Source organism: Oncorhynchus clarkii, unplaced genomic scaffold, assembly GCF_045791955.1.
Source record: "Oncorhynchus clarkii lewisi isolate Uvic-CL-2024 unplaced genomic scaffold, UVic_Ocla_1.0 unplaced_contig_10514_pilon_pilon, whole genome shotgun sequence".
Taxonomy (NCBI): domain Eukaryota; kingdom Metazoa; phylum Chordata; class Actinopteri; order Salmoniformes; family Salmonidae; genus Oncorhynchus; species Oncorhynchus clarkii.
Window position 1 is genome coordinate 193602 of NW_027257964.1, and position 24046 is coordinate 217647.

At 45.8% G+C, this 24046-nt stretch overlaps 1 protein-coding gene across 1 annotated transcript in view; it reads right to left on the reverse strand.

Moving 5' to 3' along the window:
- LOC139394295 (threonylcarbamoyladenosine tRNA methylthiotransferase-like) overlaps nucleotides 1-24046 on the reverse strand; it is a gene marked incomplete at its 3' end in the record, with an annotated part of 294766 nt that overhangs the window by 183335 nt on the left and 87385 nt on the right. The window contains exons 4-5 of the mRNA XM_071142320.1: nucleotides 17246-17294; nucleotides 3476-3596 (exon numbers count right to left, since the gene is read on the reverse strand). Coding sequence (XP_070998421.1) covers nucleotides 3476-3596; nucleotides 17246-17294 — 170 coding nt within the window. The remainder of the gene's footprint in view (nucleotides 1-3475; nucleotides 3597-17245; nucleotides 17295-24046) is intronic.

Here is a 24046-nt window from a genome sequence, read left to right on the forward strand (position 1 = left end):
AAGGCACTGCATCTCTGTGCAAGAGGCGGCACGTATATAACAGGGACAGAGAGGACACTGCCCAGCCTATTCTCTCAGTGGCTGCCTGCCTGCATGTCTTTGTACCCCAGGCTCCAATCAGTAGGCAGGGTTGAGGACGGTTAAGAGCATTGCATGTGTTGGTCTGCCCAATGACAAGGCCCCATTGTTTCCCCGACACATACAGAGAGACATGCGTAGATTCCTCTGACTTACCTAGGGGGTCAAAGGTCAAAGCTCTGGACAGGAAGCAGAGGTGCAACAGGCTGTTCTTTAAAACACACATTGTCTCTCTGACACGCCCACACACACACACAACATACAGGCTTCTCTCTCCGCTCTGGCTGTCTACAAACAGCAGATTATGACCTCCACTGAGTGGGTCGTAACCGTGTGTGTGTGTGTGTGTGTGTGTGTGTGTGTGTGTGTGTGTTTATATATACCACCCTTTCACTTAAAGCAACAAATATAAAGCCGAGAACCCCAGGTCTTCTGGGGTAATTCCCTGAGAGGAATCACAACAGGCCCTTTCCTGATTCAAACTGATGAAATGAGCCTTTTCCATTAAACATGAACAACCCCATTGATGTTAGAACCCATGTGGGGAGGAGCTCTGTAAACACCATAAAACAGGGTGGAGACGGGGGACGAGGGAGGGAGGGAGGAGACGGGGGATGGACAGGGGGGAGGAGACGGGGGACGGACTGGGGGGAGGAGACGGGGGACGGACAGGGGGGAGGAGACGGGGGATGAGGGAGGGGGGAGGAGACGGGGGACGGACAGGGGGGAGGAGACGGGGGATGAGACGGGGGACGGACGGGGGGAGGAGACGGGGGACGGACAGGGGGGAGGAGACGGGGGATGAGGGAGGGGGGAGGAGACGGGGGACGGACAGGGGGGAGGAGACGGGGGATGAGACGGGGGACGGACGGGGGGAGGAGACGGGGGCCGGACGGGGGGAGGAGATGGGGGATGAGGGAGGGAGGCTGTAAACACCATAAAACAGGGTGGAGACGGGGGACGGACAGGGGGGAGAAGACGAGGGATGAGGGAGGGGAGGAGATGGGGGACGGACGGACGGGAGACGGGGGATGAGGGAGGGGAGGAGACAGGGACGGACGGGGGGAGGAGACGGGGGACGGACAGGGGGGAGGAGACAAGGGAACGAGGGAGGTGAGGAGACGGGGACGGACGGGGGGAAGAGACGGGGGATGAGGAAGGGAGGGAGGCTGTAAAATGGATCCTGTTCAAGCTGGAAGGAAGGGAGGGTGAGGCGACACTGTTTTCTAAACCCACCTACCGCTCGCTCATCAAATATTCAATATATCTCCTGAGAAATTCAATTTCTTTCTGCCTCCCACCCAACCGACACGGCGTGATGTGGCAGCTCAGCGCTGTCATGGGGGCCCCTGGTTGCTTCCTCCTCTGGAAACATCAAAACACCTTCTGTACCCCTCTGGGCTTTTCCTTGCATCAATCTCACGTAATCTGTGTGTGTGTGTGTGTGTGTGTGTGTGTGTGTGTGTGTGTGTGTGTGTGTGTGTGCGTGTTTAACTATACTTGTGGGGACCACAAGGTCAAATGCTATTTATAGGGGATTCCGGGTTAAGTTTAGGTTTAGATTTCGGGTTAAGGTTAGGTTTAGATTTCGGGTTAAGTTTAGGTTTAGATTTCGGGTTAAGGTTAGGTTTAGATTTCAGGTTAAGGTTAGGTTTAGATTTCGGGTTAAGGTTAGGTTTAGATTTCGGGTTAAGGTTAGGTTTAGATTTCGGGTTAAGGTTAGGTTTAGATTTCGGGTTAAGGTTAGGTTTAGATTTCGGGTTAAGGTTAGGTTTAGATTTCGGGTTAAGGTTAGGTTTAGATTTCGGGTTAAGGTTAGGTTTAGATTTCGGGTTAAGGTTAGGTTTAGATTTCGGGTTAAGGTTAGGTTTAGATTTCGGGTTAAGGTTAGGTTTAGATTTCGGGTTAAGGTTAGGGTAAACAGGATTTTGAATGGGACTGAATTGTGCGTCCCCACAAGGTTAGTTATACAGGACTGTGTGAGAGTTTTGCAGATGGATGTGTGTACTACTGGTCAGAAGGTACGTATATCAAGCCCTAATGGGGTTCCTCTGTATTCAAACACAAAACCACATCAAGGTTTCATGAGATGAATGACACTTAGCCAGGGTTATGATGGGGAGAACACTTAGCCAGGGTTATGATGGGGAGAACACTTAGCCAGGGTAATGATGGGGAGAACACTTAGCCAGGGTAATGATGGGGAGAACACTTAGCCAGGGTAATGATGGGGAGAACACTTAGCCAGGGTTATGATGGGGAGAACACTTAGCCACGTAACGGTGCAGGGTCGTAGAGGTGCAGGGTCGTAACGGTGTCTCTCTCTCTCTCTCACCTTGAACTCACGTGTGTCTGTGAATCTGAGTCCCTGAATTCCTCAGACCTTAAACAATGTATTGAGACCATCAGTTAACCTGAAACAGCCGTTTTACTGGTTGGCCTGGAAACTGACCAGTCAGGTCGGTAGGTCACGTAGGTATTGGGCAACAGTACCATTCAATAAACAGGTCATTATGACTGTTGTTGTCAAGGAAATGTGGAAAACTTCCTCTCTGTTGCCATGAGGAAGTATTCCATTTCAAGTGTCCACCCCCTAATCTGAGTGACGAGGCCAGCCAGGCACCGGTCTGAGTGACGAGGCCGGCCAGGCACCGGTCTGAGTGAGGAGGCCAGCCAGGCACCGGTCTGAGTGAGGAGGCCAGCCAGGCACCGGTCTGAGTGAGGAGGTCAGCCAGGCACCGGTCTGAGTGAGGAGGCCAGCCAGGCACCGGTCTGAGTGAGGAGGCCAGCCAGGCACCGGTCTGAGTGAGGAGGCCAGCCAGGCACCGGTCTGAGTGAGGAGGCCAGCCAGGCACCGGTCTGAGTGAGGAGGCCGGCCAGGCACCGGTCTGAGTGAGGAGGCCGGCCAGGCACCGGTCTGAGTGGCGAGGCCGGCCAGGCACCGGTCTGAGTTGCGAGGCCGGCCAGGCACCGGTCTGAGTGGCGAGGCCGGCCAGGCACCGGTCTGAGTGAGGAGGCCAGCCAGGCACCGGTCTGAGTGAGGAGGCCAGCCAGGCACCGGTCTGAGTGAGGAGGCCAGCCAGGCACCGGTCTGAGTGAGGAGGCCAGCCAGGCACCGGTCTGAGTGAGGAGGCCAGCCAGGCACCGGTCTGAATGACGAGGCCAGCCAGGCACCGGTCTGAGTGACGAGGCCAGCCAGGCACCGGTCTGAGTGACGAGGCCAGCCAGGCACCGGTCTAGCGAGCTACCTCTGGCCTCCCCCTCATTTGTCGCCGGCTACCTGTGTGTGTGTGTGTGTGTGTGTGTGTGTGTGTGTGTGTGTGTGTGTGTGTGTGTGTGTGTGTGTGTGTGTGCGCGAGTGTGTGCGTGTTTCCCCTGGTTGAAAACAGCAGCTTACCCTGTATTGATTGAAATGATCTCTATCAGAGGGTTCTTTCTAATCTTGGGCAGATCCAGTCTGGCTCCACCGAGACGCTTCCCGTTGTCCTTCTTCTGACCCAGCAGACGCACCGAGTGACCTTCACACACAACACACACAAATACTAGTCAGGACACCGAGTGACCTTCACACACAACACACACATATACTAGTCAGGACACCGAGTGACCTTCACACACAACACACACAAATACTAGTCAAGACACCGAGTGACCTTCAACACATAACACACACAAATACTAGTCAGAACACCGAGGAGGAATGGAGGAGTAGAGAAATGGAGGGATGGAGGAGTAGAGAAATGGAGGATTAGAGAAATGGAGGAGTAGAGGGATGGAGGAGTAGAGAAATGGAGGAGTAGAGAAACAGAGGGATGGAGTTATTTGTCTGGCTCAATCTCTCATTCAGACAATCTCACGGTAAGAAGGACAGAGCTCCTCACAATGACAAATGGAAAGATGCCGTTCATTAAATCGCGGCGTTTTTAACGATCTCTCTATTCAACAGCATGTAATTAAAATCATTTGAAAAATGCAACGATCGTTGCAGAGCAGGTGAGATGCGTAAACTGATAGGAAGAAGGGTCTCTGGTATTCTGTATCGTGGGTGTAAATATATATATATATAAATATGAATTTAAGGGACTAAAAAAAGCTAACATTTAAACACTATGGACATTAGGAGCCTGCTTTTCCTAATAAGATAATTATTTCAGCACACTTCTCAATAGCAGCTTATCCTGCCTAAAGCAGACTAACCCCACAAACTGGAGGTAGCTTTAGTAATGCTATAGGCTAGATAATGCTGTATGTATTAGTAATGCTATAGGCTAGATAATGCTGTATGTATTAGTAATGATATAGGCTAGATAATGCTATAGGCTAGATAATGCTGTATGTATTAGTAATGATATAGGCTAGATAATGCTGTATGTATTAGTAATGCTATAGGCTAGATAATGCTATAGGCTAGATAATGCTGTATGTATTAGTAATGCTATAGGCTAGATAATGCTGTATGTATTAGTAATGCTATAGGCTAGATAATGCTATAGGCTAGATAATGCTGTATGTATTAGTAATGCTATAGGCTAGATAATGCTATAGGCTAGATAATGCTGTATGTATTAGTAATGATATAGGCTAGATAATGCTGTATGTATTAGTAATGCTATAGGCTAGATAATGCTATAGGCTAGATAATGCTGTATGTATTAGTAATGCTATAGGCTAGATAATGCTGTATGTATTAGTAATGCTATAGGCTAGATAATGCTATAGGCTAGATAATGCTGTATGTATTAGTAATGATATAGGCTAGATAATGCTGTATGTATTAGTAATGATATAGGCTAGATAATGCTGTATGTATTAGTAATGATATAGGCTAGATAATGCTGTATGTATTAGTAATGCTATAGGCTAGATAATGCTGTATGTATTAGTAATGCTATAGGCTAGATAATGCTGTATGTATTAGTAATGCTATAGGCTAGATAATGCTGTATGTATTAGTAATGCTATAGGCTAGATAATGCTGTATGTATTAGTAATGCTATAGGCTAGATAATACTCTATGTATTAGTAATGCTATAGGCAAGATAATGCTCTGTATTAGTAATGATATAGGCTAGATAATGCTGTATGTATTAGTAATGCTATAGGCTGGATAATGATATAGGTAAGATAATGCTCTATGTATTAGTAATGTTATAGGCTAGATAATGCTCTATGTATTAGTAATGCTATATGCTAGCTAATGCTATAGGCTAGATAATGATATAGGTAAGATAATGCTCGATGTATTAGTAATGCTATAGGCTAGATAATGCTGTATGAATTAGTAATGCTATAGGCTAGATAATGCTCTATGTATTAGTGATGCTATAGGCTAGATAATGCTGTATGTATTAGTAATGATATAGGCTAGCTAATGCTGTATGTATTAGTAATGCTATAGGCTAGATAATGCTATATGTATTAGTAATGCTATAGGCTAGATAATGTTATATGTATTAGTAATGATATAGGCTAGCTAATGTTATATGTATTAGTAACGCTAGATCCACACTACCTAGAGTATAATGTGGGGAGATGTTTAAGTTCACACTACCTAGAGTATAATGTGGGGAGATGTTTAGGTCCACACTACCTAGAGTATAATGTGGGGAGATGTTTAGGTCCACACTACCTAGAGAATAATGTGGGGAGATGTTTAGGTCCCCACTACCTAAAGAATAATGTGGGGAGATGTTTAGGTCCACACTACCTAGAGAATAATGTGGGGAGATGTTTAGGTCCACACTACCTAGAGTATAATGTGGGGAGATGTTTAGGTCCACACTACCTAGAGAATAATGTGGGGAGATGTTTAGGTCCACACTACCTAGAGAATAATGTGGGGAGATGTTTAGGTCCACACTACCTAGAGTATAATGTGGGGAGATGTTTAGGTCCCCACTACCTAGAGTATAATGTGGGGAGATGTTTAGGTCCACACTACCTAGAGTATAATGTGGGGAGATGTTTAGGTCCACACTACCTAGAGAATAATGTGGGGAGATGTTTAGATCCACACTACCTAGAGTATAATGTGGGGAGATGTTTAGGTCCACACTACCTAGAGTATAATGTGGGGAGATGTTTAGGTCCCCACTACCTAGAGTATAATGTGGGAAGATGTTTAGGTCCACACTACCTAGTGTAAAAATGTCAATATAACAAGACATTACAGAACCTGACCCCTTTCTCCCTTATCAATATAACAAGACATTATAGAACCTGACCCCTTTCTCCCTTATCAATATAACAAGACAGAAACCAGAACCTGACCCCTTTCTCCCTTATCAATATAACAAGACATTACAGAACCTGACCCCTTTCTCCCTTATCAATATAACAACACAGATACCAGAACCTGACCCCTTATCAATATAACAAGACATTACATAACCTGACCCCTTTCTCCCTTATCAATATAACAAGACATTATAGAACCTGACCCCTTTCTCCCTTATCAATATAACAAGACAGAAACCAGAACCTGACCCCTTTCTCCCTCATCAATATAACAAGACAGATACCAGAACCTGACCCCTTTCTCCCTTATCAATATAACAAGACAGAAACCAGAACCTGACCCCTTTCTCCCTCATAAATATAACAAGACATTACAGAACCTGACCCCTTTCTCCCTTATCAATATAACAAGACAGATACCAGAACCTGACCCCTTTCTCCCTCATAAATATAACAAGACAGATACCAGAACCTGACCCCTTTCTCCCTCATCAATATAACAAGACATTATAGAACCTGACCCCTTTCTCCCTTATCAATATAACAAGACATTACAGAACCTGACCCCTTTCTCCCTTATCAATATAACAAGACATTACAGAACCTGACCCCTTTCTCCCTTATCAATATAACAAGACATTACAGAACCTGACCCCTTTCTCCCTTATCAATATAACAAGACAGATACCAGAACCTGACCCCTTTCTCCCTTATCAATATAACAAGACAGATACCAGAACCTGACCCCTTTCTCCCTTATCAATATAACAAGACAGATACCAGAACCTGACCCCTTTCTCCCTTATCAATATAACAAGACAGATACCAGAACCTGACCCCTTTCTCCCTTATCAATATAACAAGACATACCAGAACCTGACCCCTTTCTCCCTTATCAATATAACAAGACAGATACCAGAACCTGACCCCTTTCTCCCTTATCAATATAACAAGACAGATACCAGAACCTGACCCCTTTCTCCCTTATCAATATAACAAGACATTACAGAACCTGACCCCTTTCTCCCGTATCAATATAACAAGACAGATACCAGAACCTGACCCCTTTCTCCCTTATCAATATAACAAGACAGATACCAGAACCTGACCCCTTTCTCCCTTATCAATATAACAAGACAGATACCAGAACCTGACCCCTTTCTCCCTTATCAATATAACAAGACAGATACCAGAACCTGACCCCTTTCTCCCGTATCAATATAACAAGACAGATACCAGAACCTGACCCCTTTCTCCCTTATCAATATAACAAGACAGATACCAGAACCTGACCCCTTTCTCCCTCATCAATATAACAAGACATTACAGAACCTGACCCCTTTCTCCCTTATCAATATAACAAGACAGATACCAGAACCTGACCCCTTTCTCCCTTATCAATATAACAAGACATTACAGAACCTGACCCCTTTCTCCCTTATCAATATAACAAGACAGATACCAGAACCTGACCCCTTTCTCCCTTATCAATATAACAAGACAGAAACCAGAACCTGACCCCTTTCTCCCTCATCAATATAACAAGACAGATACCAGAACCTGACCCCTTTCTCCCTTATCAATATAACAAGACATTACAGAACCTGACCCCTTTCTCCCTTATCAATATAACAAGACAGATACCAGAACCTGACCCCTTTCTCCCTTATCAATATAACAAGACATTACAGAACCTGACCCCTTTCTCCCGTATCAATATAACAAGACATTATAGAACCTGACCCCTTTCTCCCGTATCAATATAACAAGACAGATACCAGAACCTGACCCCTTTCTCCCTTATCAATATAACAAGACAGATACCAGAACCTGACCCCTTTCTCCCTTATCAATATAACAAGACATTACAGAACCTGACCCCTTTCTCCCTTATCAATATAACAAGACAGATACCAGAACCTGACCCCTTTCTCCCTCATCAATATAACAAGACAGATACCAGAACCTGATCCCTTTCTCCCTTATCAATATAACAAGACAGATACCAGAACCTGACCCCTTTCTCCCTCATCAATATAACAAGACAGATACCAGAACCTGACCCCTTTCTCCCTTATCAATATAACAAGACAGATACCAGAACCTGACCCCTTTCTCCCTTATCAATATAACAAGACAGATACCAGAACCTGACCCCTTTCTCCCTTATCAATATAACAAGACAGATACCAGAACCTGACCCCTTTCTCCCTTATCAATATAACAAGACAGATACCAGAACCTGACCCCTTTCTCCCTTATCAATATAACAAGACAGATACCAGAACCTGACCCCTTTCTCCCTTATCAATATAACAAGACAGATACCAGAACCTGACCCCTTTCTCCCTTATCAATATAACAAGACAGATACCAGAACCTGACCCCTTTCTCCCGTATCAATATAACAAGACAGATACCAGAACCTGACCCCTTTCTCCCTTATCAATATAACAAGACAGATAACAGAACATGACCCCTTTCTCCCTTATCAATATAACAAGACAGAAACCAGAACCTGATCCCTTTCTCCCTTATCAATATAACAAGACAGATACCAGAACCTGACCCCCTTCTCCCTTATCAATATAACAAGACAGATACCAGAACCTGACCCCTTTCTCCCTTATCAATATAACAAGACAGATACCAGAACCTGACCCCTTTCTCCCTTATCAATATAACAAGACATTATAGAACCTGACCCCTTTCTCCCTTATCAATATAACAAGACAGATACCAGAACCTGACCCCTTTCTCCCTTATCAATATAACAAGACAGATACCAGAACCTGACCCCTTTCTCCCTTATCAATATAACAAGACATTACAGAACCTGACCCCTTTCTCCCTTATCAATATAACAAGACATTACATAACCTGACCCCTTTCTCCCGTATCAATATAACAAGACATTACAGAACCTGACCCCTTTCTCCCTTATCAATATAACAAGACATTACAGAACCTGACCCCTTTCTCCCTTATCAATATAACAAGACAGATACCAGAACCTGACCCCTTTCTCCCTCATCAATATAACAAGACAGATACCAGAACCTGACCCCTTTCTCCCTTATCAATATAACAAGACAGAAACCAGAACCTGACCCCTTTCTCCCTCATCAATATAACAAGACAGATACCAGAACCTGACCCCTTTCTCCCTTATCAATATAACAAGACAGATACCAGAACCTGACTCCTTTCTCCCTCATCAATATAACAAGACAGATACCAGACCCTGACTCCTTTCTCCCTCATCAATATAACAAGACATTACAGAACCTGACCCCTTTCTCCCTTATCAATATAACAAGACATTACAGAACCTGACCCCTTTCTCCCTTATCAATATAACAAGACATTACATAACCTGACCCCTTTCTCCCTTATCAATATAACAAGACATTACAGAACCTGACCCCTTTCTCCCGTATCAATATAACAAGACATTACAGAACCTGACCCCTTTCTCCCTTATCAATATAACAAGACATTACAGAACCTGACCCCTTTCTCCCTTATCAATATAACAAGACAGATACCAGAACCTGACTCCTTTCTCCCTTATCAATATAGCAAGACAGATACCAGAACCTGACCCCTTTCTCCCTCATCAATATAACAAGACAGATACCAGAACCTGACCCCTTTCTCCATTATCAATATAACAAGACAGATACCAGAACCTGACCCCTTTCTCCCTCATCAATATAACAAGACAGATACCAGAACCTGACCCCTTTCTCCCTTATCAATATAACAAGACAGATACCAGAACCTGACCCCTTTCTCCCTTATCAATATAACAAGACAGATACCAGAACCTGACCCCTTTCTCCCTCATCAATATAACAAGACAGATACCAGAACCTGACCCCTTTCTCCCTCATCAATATAACAAGACAGATACCAGAACCTGACCCCTTTCTCCCTTATCAATATAACAAGACAGATACCAGAACCTGACCCCTTTCTCCCTTATCAATATAACAAGACAGATACCAGAACCTGACCCCTTTCTCCCTTATCAATATAACAAGACAGATACCAGAACCTGACCCCTTTCTCCCTTATCAATATAACAAGACAGATAACAGAACATGACCCCTTTCTCCCTTATCAATATAACAAGACAGAAACCAGAACCTGATCCCTTTCTCCCTTATCAATATAACAAGACAGATACCAGAACCTGACCCCCTTCTCCCTTATCAATATAACAAGACAGATACCAGAACCTGACCCCTTTCTCCCTTATCAATATAACAAGACAGATACCAGAACCTGACCCCTTTCTCCCTTATCAATATAACAAGACAGATACCAGAACCTGACCCCTTTCTCCCTTATCAATATAACAAGACATTACAGAACCTGACCCCTTTCTCCCTTATCAATATAACAAGACATTACATAACCTGACCCCTTTCTCCCTTATCAATATAACAAGACATTACAGAACCTGACCCCTTTCTCCCGTATCAATATAACAAGACATTACAGAACCTGACCCCTTTCTCCCTTATCAATATAACAAGACATTACAGAACCTGACCCCTTTCTCCCTTATCAATATAACAAGACAGATACCAGAACCTGACCCCTTTCTCCCTTATCAATATAACAAGACAGAAACCAGAACCTGACCCCTTTCTCCCTTATCAATATAACAAGACAGATACCAGAACCTGACTCCTTTCTCCCTCATCAATATAACAAGACAGATACCAGAACCTGACTCCTTTCTCCCTCATCAATATAACAAGACATTACAGAACCTGACCCCTTTCTCCCTTATCAATATAACAAGACATTACAGAACCTGACCCCTTTCTCCCTTATCAATATAACAAGACATTACATAACCTGACCCCTTTCTCCCTTATCAATATAACAAGACATTACAGAACCTGACCCCTTTCTCCCGTATCAATATAACAAGACATTACAGAACCTGACCCCTTTCTCCCTTATCAATATAACAAGACATTACAGAACCTGACCCCTTTCTCCCTTATCAATATAACAAGACAGATACCAGAACCTGACTCCTTTCTCCCTTATCAATATAGCAAGACAGATACCAGAACCTGACCCCTTTCTCCCTCATCAATATAACAAGACAGATACCAGAACCTGACCCCTTTCTCCCTCATCAATATAACAAGACAGATACCAGAACCTGACCCCTTTCTCCCTTATCAATATAACAAGACATTACAGAACCTGACCCCTTATCAATATAACAAGACAGATACCAGAACCTGATCCCTTTCTCCCTTATCAATATAACAAGACAGATACCAGAACCTGACCCCTTTCTCCCTTATCAATATAACAAGACAGATAACAGAACATGACCCCTTTCTCCCTTATCAATATAACAAGACAGATACCAGAACCTGACCCCTTTCTCCCTCATCAATATAACAAGACAGATACCAGAACCTGACCCCTTTCTCCCTTATCAATATAACAAGACAGATACCAGAACCTGACCCCTTTCTCCCTTATCAATATAACAAGAAATTACAGAACCTGACCCCTTTCTCCCTTATCAATATAACAAGACAGATACCAGAACCTGACCCCTTTCTCCCTTATCAATATAACAAGACAGATAACAGAACCTGACCCCTTTCTCCCTTATCAATATAACAAGACAGATACCAGAACCTGACCCCTTTCTCCCTTATCAATATAACAAGACAGATACCAGAACCTGACCCCTTTCTCCCTCATCAATATAACAAGACAGATACCAGAACCTGACCCCTTTCTCCCGTATCAATATAACAAGACAGATACCAGAACCTGACTCCTTTCTCCCTTATCAATATAACAAGACATTACAGAACCTGACCCCTTTCTCCCTCATCAATATAACAAGACATTACAGAACCTGACCCCTTTCTCCCTCATCAATATAACAAGACAGATACCAGAACCTGACCCCTTTCTCCCGTATCAATATAACAAGAGGGAGGGAGGTAGGAATGGATGAAGGTACTGTAGGGAGCTAGGGAGGGAGAGAGGGAGGGAGGGAGGGAGAGAGGGAGGGAGGGAGCTAGGGAGGGAGAGAGGGAGAGAGGGAGCTAGGGAGAGAGAGAGGGAGGGAGAGAGGGAGAGAGGGAGGAGGAATGGATGAAGGTACTGTAGGGAGGGAGGGAGGGAGGGAGGGAGGGAGGGAGGGAGGGAGGGAGGGAGGGAGGGAGGGAGGGAGGGAGGGAGGGAGGGAGGGAGGGATGAAAGAGATGAGAGAGGGAGTAAAAGCTAACTGGATGACATCGTGACCCATAGAGATCTCTCATAAGAGGTGAGGTATTTCTCTCTCTCTCTCCTCAGAGTCTGATGTCATAAGAGGTGAGGTATCTCTCTCTCCTCAGAGTCTGATGTCATAAGAGGTGAGGTATCTCTCTCTCTCTCCTCAGAGTCTGATGTCATAAGAGGTGAGGTATTTCTCTCTCTCTCCTCAGAGTCTGATGTCATAAGAGGTGAGGTATCTCTCTCTCCTCAGAGTCTGATGTCATAAGAGGTGAGGTATCTCTCTCTCTCTCTCCTCAGAGTCTGATGTCATAAGAGGTGAGGTATCTCTCTCTCTCTCTCCTCAGAGTCTGATGTCATAAGAGGTGAGGTATTTCTCTCTCTCTCTCCTCAGAGTCTGATGTCATAAGAGGTGAGGTATCTCTCTCTCCTCAGATATGTTTTATAATGGTTCTGTTATAAATCAGCGGCGGAGAGATGAAGACGATGACCAGGTGCTTAATGCCCTTCGTCGTATCAAAAGTTCCTGTGTCCGAGACGGCTACTGAGCCTCTCTCAGCCCCCACATCACAGGCTAGAATGTAATTACAGAACTGTTGCCAGCTCCTCCTGCCTCCAGAAGAATGTGAACTCATAACACCAGCTAAATCACTTCTACAACCCATCTACATGATAATAACTGGGAGAGAAGAGCATCAACTCCTAAGATAGAGGTAAGATCAGAAGAATGTGAACTCATAACACCAGCTAAATCACTTATACAACCCATCTACATGATAATAACTGGGAGAGAAGAGCATCAACTCCCCAGATGGTTCAGTGAAAAGTCATGGATGTTAAAAACATTGTTCCTCCTCCTCCTCCTCCTTCTCCTCCCTTCTGTGAGGAAGATCAACAGAGAGCCCTGTAGAGACATCGGGGAGCCACTGATACAGTAGAAGATACAGTACAATGTCTAGATGAGGGGTCTGGTATGTAGATATGATGATACTGTATGTTGGTAGATACAGTAGAATGTCTAGATGAGGGGTCTGGTATGTAGATATGATGATACTGTGTTAGTAGATACAGTAGAATGTCTAGATGAGGGGTCTGGTATGTAGATATGATGTGTGTGTTGGTAGATACAGTAGAATGTCTAAATGAGGGGTATGGTATGTAGATATGGTGATACTGTGTTAGTAGATACAGTAGAATGTCTAGATGAGCAACCCCTGCAGCTACTGCCCCTACCCTGCCAACATCTCAGCACCCCCTGCAGCTACTACCCCTACCCTGCCAACATCTCAGAACCCCCTGCAGCTACTGCCCTACCCTGCCAACATCTCAGCACCCCCTGCAGCTACTGCCCCTACCCTGCCAACATCTCAGCACCCCCTGCAGCTACTACCCCTACCCTACCAACATCTCAGCACCCCTTGCAGCTACTACCCCTACCCTGCCAATATCTCAGCACCCCCTGCAGCTACTGCCCCTACCCTGCCAACATCTCAGCACCCCCTGCAGCTACTACCACTACCCTGCCAACATCTCAGCACCCCCTGCAGCTACTTGCTCAATCCCCCCCGCTTCTCCTTCACCCAAATCCAGACAGCTGATGTTCTGAAAGAGCTGCAAAATCTGGATCCCTACAAATCAGCCGGGCTAGACAATCTGGACCCCCTATTTCTAAAATGATTAGCCGAAATTGATGCAACCCCCATTACTAGCCTGTTCAACCTCTCTTTCGTGTCGTCTGAGATCTCCAAAGATTGAAAAGCTGCCGCGGTCATCCCCTCTCTTCAAAGGGGGAGACACTCCAGACCCAAACTGTTTCAGACCTCTATCCATCCTGCCCTTTCTAAGGTCTTCGAAAGCCAAGTTAACAAACAGATCATCGACCATTTCGAATCCCACCGTACCATCTCCACTATGTTTCAGAGCTGGTGCACCTCAGCCACGCTCAAGGTCCTAAACGATATCATAACCGACATCGATAAAAGACAGTACTTTGCAGCCGTCTTCATCGACCTGGCCAAGGCTTTCGACTCTGTCAATTATAGCATTCTTATTGGCAAGACTCAACAGCCTTGGTTTCTCAAATGATTGTCTCGCCTGGTTCACCAACTACTTCTCAGACAGAGTTCAGGGTGTCAAATCGGAGGGCCTGTTGTCCAGACCTCGGGCAGTCTCTATGGGGGTGCCACAGGGTTCAATTCTCGGGCCGACTCTCTTCTCTGTATACATCAATGATGTCGCTCTTGCTGCTGGGGATTCTCTGATCCACCTCTACGCAGACGACACCATTCTGTATACTTCTGGCCCTTCGTTGGACACTGTGTTAACTAACCTCCAGATGAGCTTCAATGCCATACAACACTCCTTCCGTGACCTCCAACTGCTCTTAAATGCTAGTAAAACTAAATGCATGCTCTTCCAACCGATTGCTGCCCGCACCCGCAAGCCCGTCCAACATCACTAGTCTGGACGGTTCTGACTTAGAATATGTGGACAACTATAAATACCTAGGTGTCTGGTTAGACTGTAAACTCTCCTTCCAGACTCACATCAAACATCTCCAATCCAAAATTAAATCTAGAATCGGCTTCCAATTTCGCAAAAAAGCCACCTTCACTCACACCTATCGATCCTTGACTTCAGCAATGTAATTTATAAAATAGCCCCCAACACTCTACTCAGAAAATTGGATGTTCAATCACAGTGCCATCCGTTTTGTCACCAAAGCCCCATATACCACCCACCACTGCGACCTGTATGCTCTTGTTGGCTGGCCCTCACTACATATGCGTCACCAAACCCACTGGCTCCAGGTCATCTATGAGTCTTTGCTAGGTAAAGCCCCGCCTTATCTTAGCTCACTGGTCACCATAGCAACACCCACCAGTAGCACGCGCTCCAGCAGGTATATCTCACTGGTCACCCCCAAAGCCAACACCTCCTTTGGCCGCCTTTCCTTCCAGTTCTCTGCTGCCAATGACTGGAACGAATTGAAAAAAATCACTGAAGCTGGAGACTCGTATCTCCCTCTCTAACTTTAAGCATCAGCTGTCTGAGCAGCTTACCGATCACTGTACCTGTACACAGCCCATCTGTAAATAGCACACCCAACTACCTCATCCCCATATTATTATTTATCCTCTTGCTCTTTTGCACACCAGTATCTCTACCTGCACATCATCATCTGCAAATCTATCACTCCCGTATTAATGCTAAATTGTAATTATTTTTGCCTCTAGACCCTATTTATTGCCTTACCTCCCTAATCTTCTACATTTGCACACACTGTTTATAGACTTTTTCTACGTTTCTATGTTTTGTTTATTCCATGTGTCACTCTGTTGTTGTATGGGTCGAACTGCTTTGCTTTATCTTGGCCAGGTTGCAGTTGTAAATGAGAACACCTGGCCTACCTGGTTAAATAAAGGTGAAATAAATTTAAAAAATAAAACATTGGAAAAGGGAAATTGGACAATGTATTTCAAATCATAAACAGATAACTGGACTGAAGGAGGTCTGGTCGTACAGCGACATCTGATGTTAATGACTGTTAATTTGGTCGTACAGCGACATCTGATGTTAATGACTGTTAATTTGGTCGTACAGCGACATCTGATGTTAATGACTGTTAATCTGGTCGTACAGCGACATCTGATGTTAATGACTGTTAATCTGGTCGTACAGCGACATCTGATGTTAATGACTGTTAATTTGGTCGTACAGCGACATCTGATGTTAATGACTGTTAATTTGGTCGTACAGCGACATCTGATGTTAATGACTGTTCATTTGGTCGTACAGCGACATCTGATGTTAATGACTGTTAATTTGGTCGTACAGCGACATCTGATGTTAATGACTGTTCATTTGGTCGTACAGCGACATCTGATGTTAATGACTGTTAATTTGGTCGTACAGCGACATCTGATGTTAATGACTGTTAATTTGGTCGTACAGCGACATCTGATGTTAATGACGGTTAATTCTTCAATTAAACTGACGGTTTAGTGATGGTTAATGACTGTTCATTCTTCAATTCAACTGACGTTCCCTGTAAACGGTGGCGGTTACGTGGAGGTTTAGTGACGGTTTGGTGGCGGTTTAGTGTCGGTTTAGTGATGGTTTAGTGGCAGTTTAGTGGCGGTTACGTGGCGGTTTAGTGATGGTTTAGTGATGGTTACGTGGTGGTTTAGTGACGGTTACGTGGCGGTTTAGTGACGGTTACGTGACAGTTTAGTGACGGTTACGTGGCGGTTTAGTGATGGTTTAGTGACGGTTTAGTGATGGTTTAGTGACGGTTACGTGGCGGTTTAGTGATGGTTTAGTGGCGGTTTAGTGATGGTTTAGTGGCGGTTTAGTGATGGTTTAGTGACGGTTACGTGGCGGTTTAGTGACGGTTACGTGGCGGTTTAGTGGCGGTTTAGTGACGGATTAGTGACGGTTTAGTGATGGTTTAGTGACGGTTACGTGACGGTTTAGTGACGGTTACGTGGCGGTTACGTGGCGGTTTAGTGATGGTTTAATGGCGGTTTAGTGATGGTTCAGTGACGGTTTAGTGGCGGTTACGTGACGGTTACGTGACGGTTTAATGGCGGTTTAGTGATGGTTCAGTGACGGTTTAGTGGCGGTTACGTGACGGTTACGTGACGGTTTAGAGTCTCACCTTTAACAGCCTCATCCACCACCTCCACCACACGGTCAATCTGCTGAACCTGGAAAACAAAGAGGACAAGGTTAGAAAACACACAGAGACAGAGAGAGAGAGACACAGAGAGAGAGAGAGACAGAGAGAGACAGAGAGAAAGAGAGACAGACAGAGAGAGAGAGAGAGACAGAGAGAAAGAGAGACAGAGATACACAGAGAGAGAGATACACAGAGACACAGAGAGAAAGAGAGAGAGACACAGAGAGGGAGACAGAGACACAGAGAGAGAGAAAGAGAAAGAAATAGAGACAGAGACACAGAGAGAAAGAGAGAGAAAGAGAGAGACAGAGAAAGAGATAAAGAGAGAGACAGACACGAGAGAGAGAGACAGAGAGAGAGAAAGAGAGAGAAAGAGAGACAGAGAAAGAGATAAAGAGAGAGAAAGATAGACAGAGAGAGAGACACAGAGAGAAAGAGAGACACAGACAGAGAGAAAGAGAGAGAGAGAGACAGAGACACAGAGAGAAAGAGAGAGAAAGAGAGACAGAGAGAAAGAGAGAGAAAGAGAGAGACAGAGACAGAAAATGGTGATTAAAACAAACAAATCTAAAATCAAATCATATTTGTCACATAACAAGAGTGTAGACTAACAGTGAAATGCTTTGTAAACAACAGGTGTAGACTAACAGTGAAATGCTTTGTAAACAACAGGTGTAGACTTACAGTGAAATGCATCTCCTCTCTCTACTAAACTGTCTCCTCTCTCTCTACTAGCCCGTCTCCTCTCTCTCTACTAGCCCGTCTCCTCTCTCTACTAGCCCGTCTCCTCTCTCTACTAACCCGTCTCCTCTCTCTACTAACCCGTCTCCTCTCTCTCTACTAACCCGTCTCTCCTCTCTCTACTAACCCGTCTCTCCTCTCTCTACTAACCCGTCTCTCCTCTCTCTACTAACCCGTCTCTCCTCTCTCTACTAACCCGTCTCCCCTCTCTACTAACCCGTCTCCCCTCTCTACTAACCCGTCTCCTCTCTCTACTAACCCGTCTCCTCTCTCTACTAACCCGTCTCCTCTCTCTACTAACCAGTCTCCCCTCTCTACTAAACAATATCCTCTCTCTCTACTAACCCGTCTCCTCTCTCTCTACTAACCCGTCTCCTCTCTCTCTACTAGCCCGTCTCTCCTCTCTCTACTAACCCGTCTCCTCTCTCTACTAACCCGTCTCCTCTCTCTACTAACCCGTCTCCTCTCTCTACTAACCCGTCTCCTCTCTCTACTAACCCGTCTCCTCTCTCTACTAACCAGTCTCCTCTCTCTCTACTAACCTGTCTCCTCACTCTCTACTAACCAGTCTCCTCTCTCTACTAACCAGTCTCCTCTCTCTAATAACCAGTCTCCTCTCTCTACTAACCAATCTCCTCTCTCTACTAACCAATCTCCTCTCTCTACTAACCAGTCTCCTCTCTCTACTAACCAGTCTCCTCTCTCTACTAACCAGTCTCCTCTCTCTACTAACCAGTCTCCTCTCTCTACTAACCAGTCTCCTCTCTCTACTAACCAGTCTCCTCTCTCTACTAACCAGTCTCCTCTCTCTACTAACCAGTCTCCTCTCTCTACTAACCCGTCTCTCCTCTCTCTACTAACCAGTCTCCTCTCTCTACTAACCAGTCTCCTCTCTCTACTAACCAATCTCCTCTCTCTACTAACCAGTCTCCTCTCTCTACTAACCAGTCTCCTCTCTCTACTAACCAGTCTCCTCTCTCTACTAACCCGTCTCTCCTCTCTCTACTAACCAGTCTACTCTCTCTACTAACCAGTCTCCCCATCTCTACTAACCAGTCTCCTCTCTCTCTACTAACCCGTCTCCTCTCTCTCTACTAACCCGTCTCCTCTCTCTCTACTAACCCGTCTCCTCTCTCTCTACTAACCCGTCTCCTCTCTCTACTAACCCGTCTCCTCTCTCTACTAACCCGTCTCCTCTCTTCTAACCCGTCTCCTCTCTTCTAACCCGTCTCCTCTATCTACTAACCCGTCTCCTCTCTCTCTACTAACCAATCTCCTCTCTCTCTACTAACCCGTCTCCTCTCTCTACTAACCAATCTCCTCTCTCTACTAACCAGTCACCTCTCTCTACTAACCAGTCTCCTCTCTCTACTAACCAGTCTCCTATCTCTACTAACCCGTCTCCTCTCTCTACTAACCAATCTCCTCTCTCTACTAACCAGTCTCCTCTCTCTACTAACCAGTCTCCTCTCTCTACTAACCAGTCTCCTCTCTCTACTAACCAGTCTCCTCTCTCTACTAACCAGTCTCCCCTCTCTACTAACCAGTCTCCTCTCTCTACTAACCAGTCTCCTCTCTCTACTAACCCGTCTCCTCTCTCTACTAACCAGTCTCCTCTCTCTACTAACCAGTCTCCTCTCTCTACTAACCAATCTCCTCTCTCTACTAACCAGTCTCCTCTCTCTACTAACCAGTCTCCTCTCTCTACTAACCAGTCCCCTCTCTCTACTAACCAGTCCCCTCTCTCTACTAACCAATCTCCTCTCTCTACTAAACAGTCTCCTCTCTCTACTAACCAGTCTCCTCTCTCTACTAACCAGTCTCCTCTCTCTACTAACCAGTCTCCTCTCTCTACTAACCAGTCTCCTCTCTCTACTAACCCGTCTCTCCTCTCTCTACTAACCAGTCTCATCTCTCTACTAACCAGTCTCCTCTCTCTACTAACCCGTCTCTCCTCTCTCTACTAACCAGTCTCCTCTCTCTACTAACCAGTCTCCTCTCTCTACTAACCAGTCTCCTCTCTCTACTAACCCGTCTCCTCTCTCTACTAACCCGTCTCCTCTCTCTACTAACCAGTCTCCTCTCTCTACTAACCCATCTCTCCTCTCTCTACTAGCCAGTCTCCTCTCTCTCTCTACTAACCAGTCTCCTCTCTCTACTAACCAGTCTCCTCTCTCTACTAACCAGTCTCCTCTCTCTACTAACCAGTCTCCTCTCTCTACTAACCCGTCTCTCCTCTCTCTACTAACCCGTCTCTCCTTTCTCTACTAACCAGTCTCCTCTCTCTCTACTAACCCGTCTCCTCTCTCTACTAACCAGTCTCCTCTCTCTACCAACCAGTCTCCTCTCTCTACCAACCAGTCTCCTCTCTCTACTAACCAGTCTCCTCTCTCTACTAACCCGTCTCCTCTCTCTACTAACCCGTCTCCTCTCTCTACTAACCCGTCTCCTCTCTCTACTAACCAGTCTCCTCTCTCTACTAACCCATCTCTCCTCTCTCTACTAGCCAGTCTCCTCTCTCTCTCTACTAACCAGTCTCCTCTCTCTACTAACCAGTCTCCTCTCTCTACTAACCAGTCTCCTCTCTCTACTAACCCGTCTCTCCTCTCTCTACTAACCAGTCTCCTCTCTCTACTAACCAGTCTCCTCTCTCTACTAACCCGTCTCCTCTCTCTACTAACCCGTCTCTCCTCTCTCTACTAACCAGTCTCCTCTCTCTACTAACCAGTCTCCTCTCTCTACTAACCAGTCTCCTCTCTCTACTAACCAATCTACTCTCTCTACTAACCAATCTCCTCTCTCTACTAACCAGTCTCCTCTCTCTACTAACCAGTCTCCTCTCTCTACTAACCAGTCTCCTCTCTCTACTAACCACACTACAACTAGGGAGCCAACAGCTCCTCTCTCTACTAACCACACTACAACTAGGGAGCCAACAGCTCCTCTCTCTACTAACCAGTCTCCTCTATCTACTAACCACACTACAACTAGGGAGCCAACAGCTCCTCTCTCTACTAACCAGTCTCCTCTCTCTACTAACCAGTCTCCTCTCTCTACTAACCACACTACAACTAGGGAGCCAACAGCTAAACAGCGATTTGAAACTTCTCCATTTGAATAACTACGAGATAAACCCAGCTTATCATTCTATGCACACAACTCATTTAGACTCTGTTGGCCTTGGGCCTGGCGCTGTTTACCATTTCATTCCTAAACTCATAACTGCAGGAAACACCATCAACCCCAAATCACAAGCAAAAAACAACGGCGTAAATAAAACAACACTGCCTCTGAAACGGTAAACCATAAACACAGTGAGACGCAGAGCTAAAACTACATCCAACAACAATCAAATCGCAGCTCCGTGGTGATTCAATCTTCCATTGATTAACAGAAAGGACCAGGGGTCTGGAATGAGGACGATGTCCCGAAAGACAGAGAAGATTTTACGCAGCCCAATTTCTTGCTCCTTTTCCACCCTCTCCTCTCCTCTCTGTTGTGTTATTTCTGCATGAGCCAATCGCTCTCCATTTTTCCCTCCTCTCTCCCGCAGTTCCCCCTTCTCCACTGTGTTATTTCTGCATGAGCCAATCTCTCTCCATTTTTCCCTCCTCTCTCCCACAGTTCCCGCTTCTCCACCGTGTTATTTCTGCCTGGGGAACCAGATATTGTAAAAATATGATCTATTAAAAGGAAATGTGTATCAATTGTGCCCTGCTGCAACCCTCAGTTAAATAGTTGAGGCTAGCAGGCCTCTGCTCCCGTCCCAGGGCCCACCCCCAGGCCTCGATGGGCCTGGAGCCCCATTACCCCCTCCCCGTCCCTGGGCAGAGTGCAGCGGGGCAGAGGGTACCGCCTGGAGGATGGATGGGACAAACAAGCCCCCCCCCATCCCAAACTGCACTCTATTCCCTTTATAGAACATTAACAGACCTAAGAACAATAGGGAGCAGAGTGGCATTTGGGACACACCCAAGGCCTCTCCCGTCTCGCAGTACTTATATGCATGATAAGCACGGAAATGAAAATCAATTTGCTCCTAATGGGACAGCAATCTGTGTCCACTCTGAGCAGCGGGAGAGAGGCAGAAGGGGCTAAGACTAGCAGAGTTTGTTTCTCGCTGTGTGTGTGTGTGTGTGTGTGTGTGTGTGTGTGTGTGTGTGTGTGTGTGTGTGTTGGATGCACTGCTACCCTTTCAGGGACTCCACTTGAAAAACATTTTGTACTGCTATACTGGCCAAAGGACACAAAGACCACAGCATTACTCTCAGTGACAGAGACCACAGCATTACTCTCAGTGACAGAGGCCAGAGCATTACTCTCAGTGACATAGAGACCACAGCATTACTCTCAGTGACATAGAGACCACAGCATTACTCTCAGTGACCACAGCATTACTCTCAGTGACAGAGACCACAGCATTACTCTCAGTGACCACAGCATTACTCTCAGTGACAGAGACCAAAGCATTCATCTGTGACAGAGACCACAGCATTACTCTCAGCGACAGAGAGACCACAGCATTACTCTCAGTGACCACAGCATTACTCTCAGTGACCACAGCATTACTCTCAGTGACCACAGCATTACTCTCAGTGAGAGAGACCACAGCATTACTCTCAGCGACAGAGAGACCACAGCATTACTCTCAGCGACAGAGAGATGACAGCATTAATCTGTGACAGAGACCACAGCATTACTCTCAGTGACCACATCATTACTCTCAGTGACCACAGCATTACTCTCAGAGACAGAGACCACAGCATTACACTCAGTGACCACAGCATTACTCTCAGCGACAGAGAGACCACATCATTACTCTCAGCGACAGAGAGACCACATCATTACTCTCAGCGACAGAGAGACGACAGCATTAATCTGTGACAGAGACCACAGCATTATTCTCAGTGACCACATCATTACTCTCAGCGACAGAGAGACCACAGCATTACTCTCAGCGAGAGAGACCAGAGCATTACTCTCAGCGACAGAGACCAGAGCATTACTCTCAGCGACAGAGACCACAGCATTACTCTCAGTGACCACAGCATTACTCTCAGTGACAGAGACCACAGCATTACTCTCAGTGACAGAGACCACAGCATTACTCTCAGTGACAGACCACAGCATTACTCTCAGCGACAGAGACCACAGCATTACTCTCAGTGACCACAGCATTACTCTCAGTGACAGAGACCACAGCATTACTCTCAGCGACAGAGACCACAGCATTACTCTCAGCGACAGAAACCACAGCATTACTCTCAGCGACAGAGACCACAGCATTACTCTCAGTGACCACAGCATTACTCTCAGCGACAGAGACCACAGCATTACTCTCAGCGACAGAGACCACAGCATTACTCTCAGTGACCACAGCATTACTCTCAGTGACAGAGACCACAGCATTACTCTCAGTGACAGAGACCACAGCATTACTCTCAGCGACAGAGACCACAACATTACTCTCAGCGACAGAGACCACAGCATTACTCTCAGTGACAGAGACCACAGCATTACTCTCAGCGACAGAGACCACAGCATTACTCTCAGCGACAGAGACCACAGCATTACTCTCAGTGACCACAGCATTACTCTCAGCGACAGAGACCACAGCATTACTCTCAGCGACAGAGACCACAGCATTACTCTCAGCGACAGAGACCACAGCATTACTCTCAGTGACCACAGCATTACTCTCAGCGACAGAGACCACAGCATTACTCTCAGCGACAGAGACCACAGCATTACTCTCAGTGACCACAGCATTACTCTCAGTGACAGAGACCACATCATTACTCTCAGCGACAGAGAGACCACAGCATTACTCTCAGCGAGAGAGACCACAGCATTACTCTCAGCGAGAGAGACCACAGCATTGCTCTCAGTGACCACAGCATTACTCTCAACGACAGAGAGACCACAGCATTACTCTCAGTGACCACAGCATTACTCTCAACGACAGAGAGACCACAGCATTACTCTCAGTGACCACAGCATTACTCTCAGCGACAGAGACCACAGCTTTACTCTCAGTGA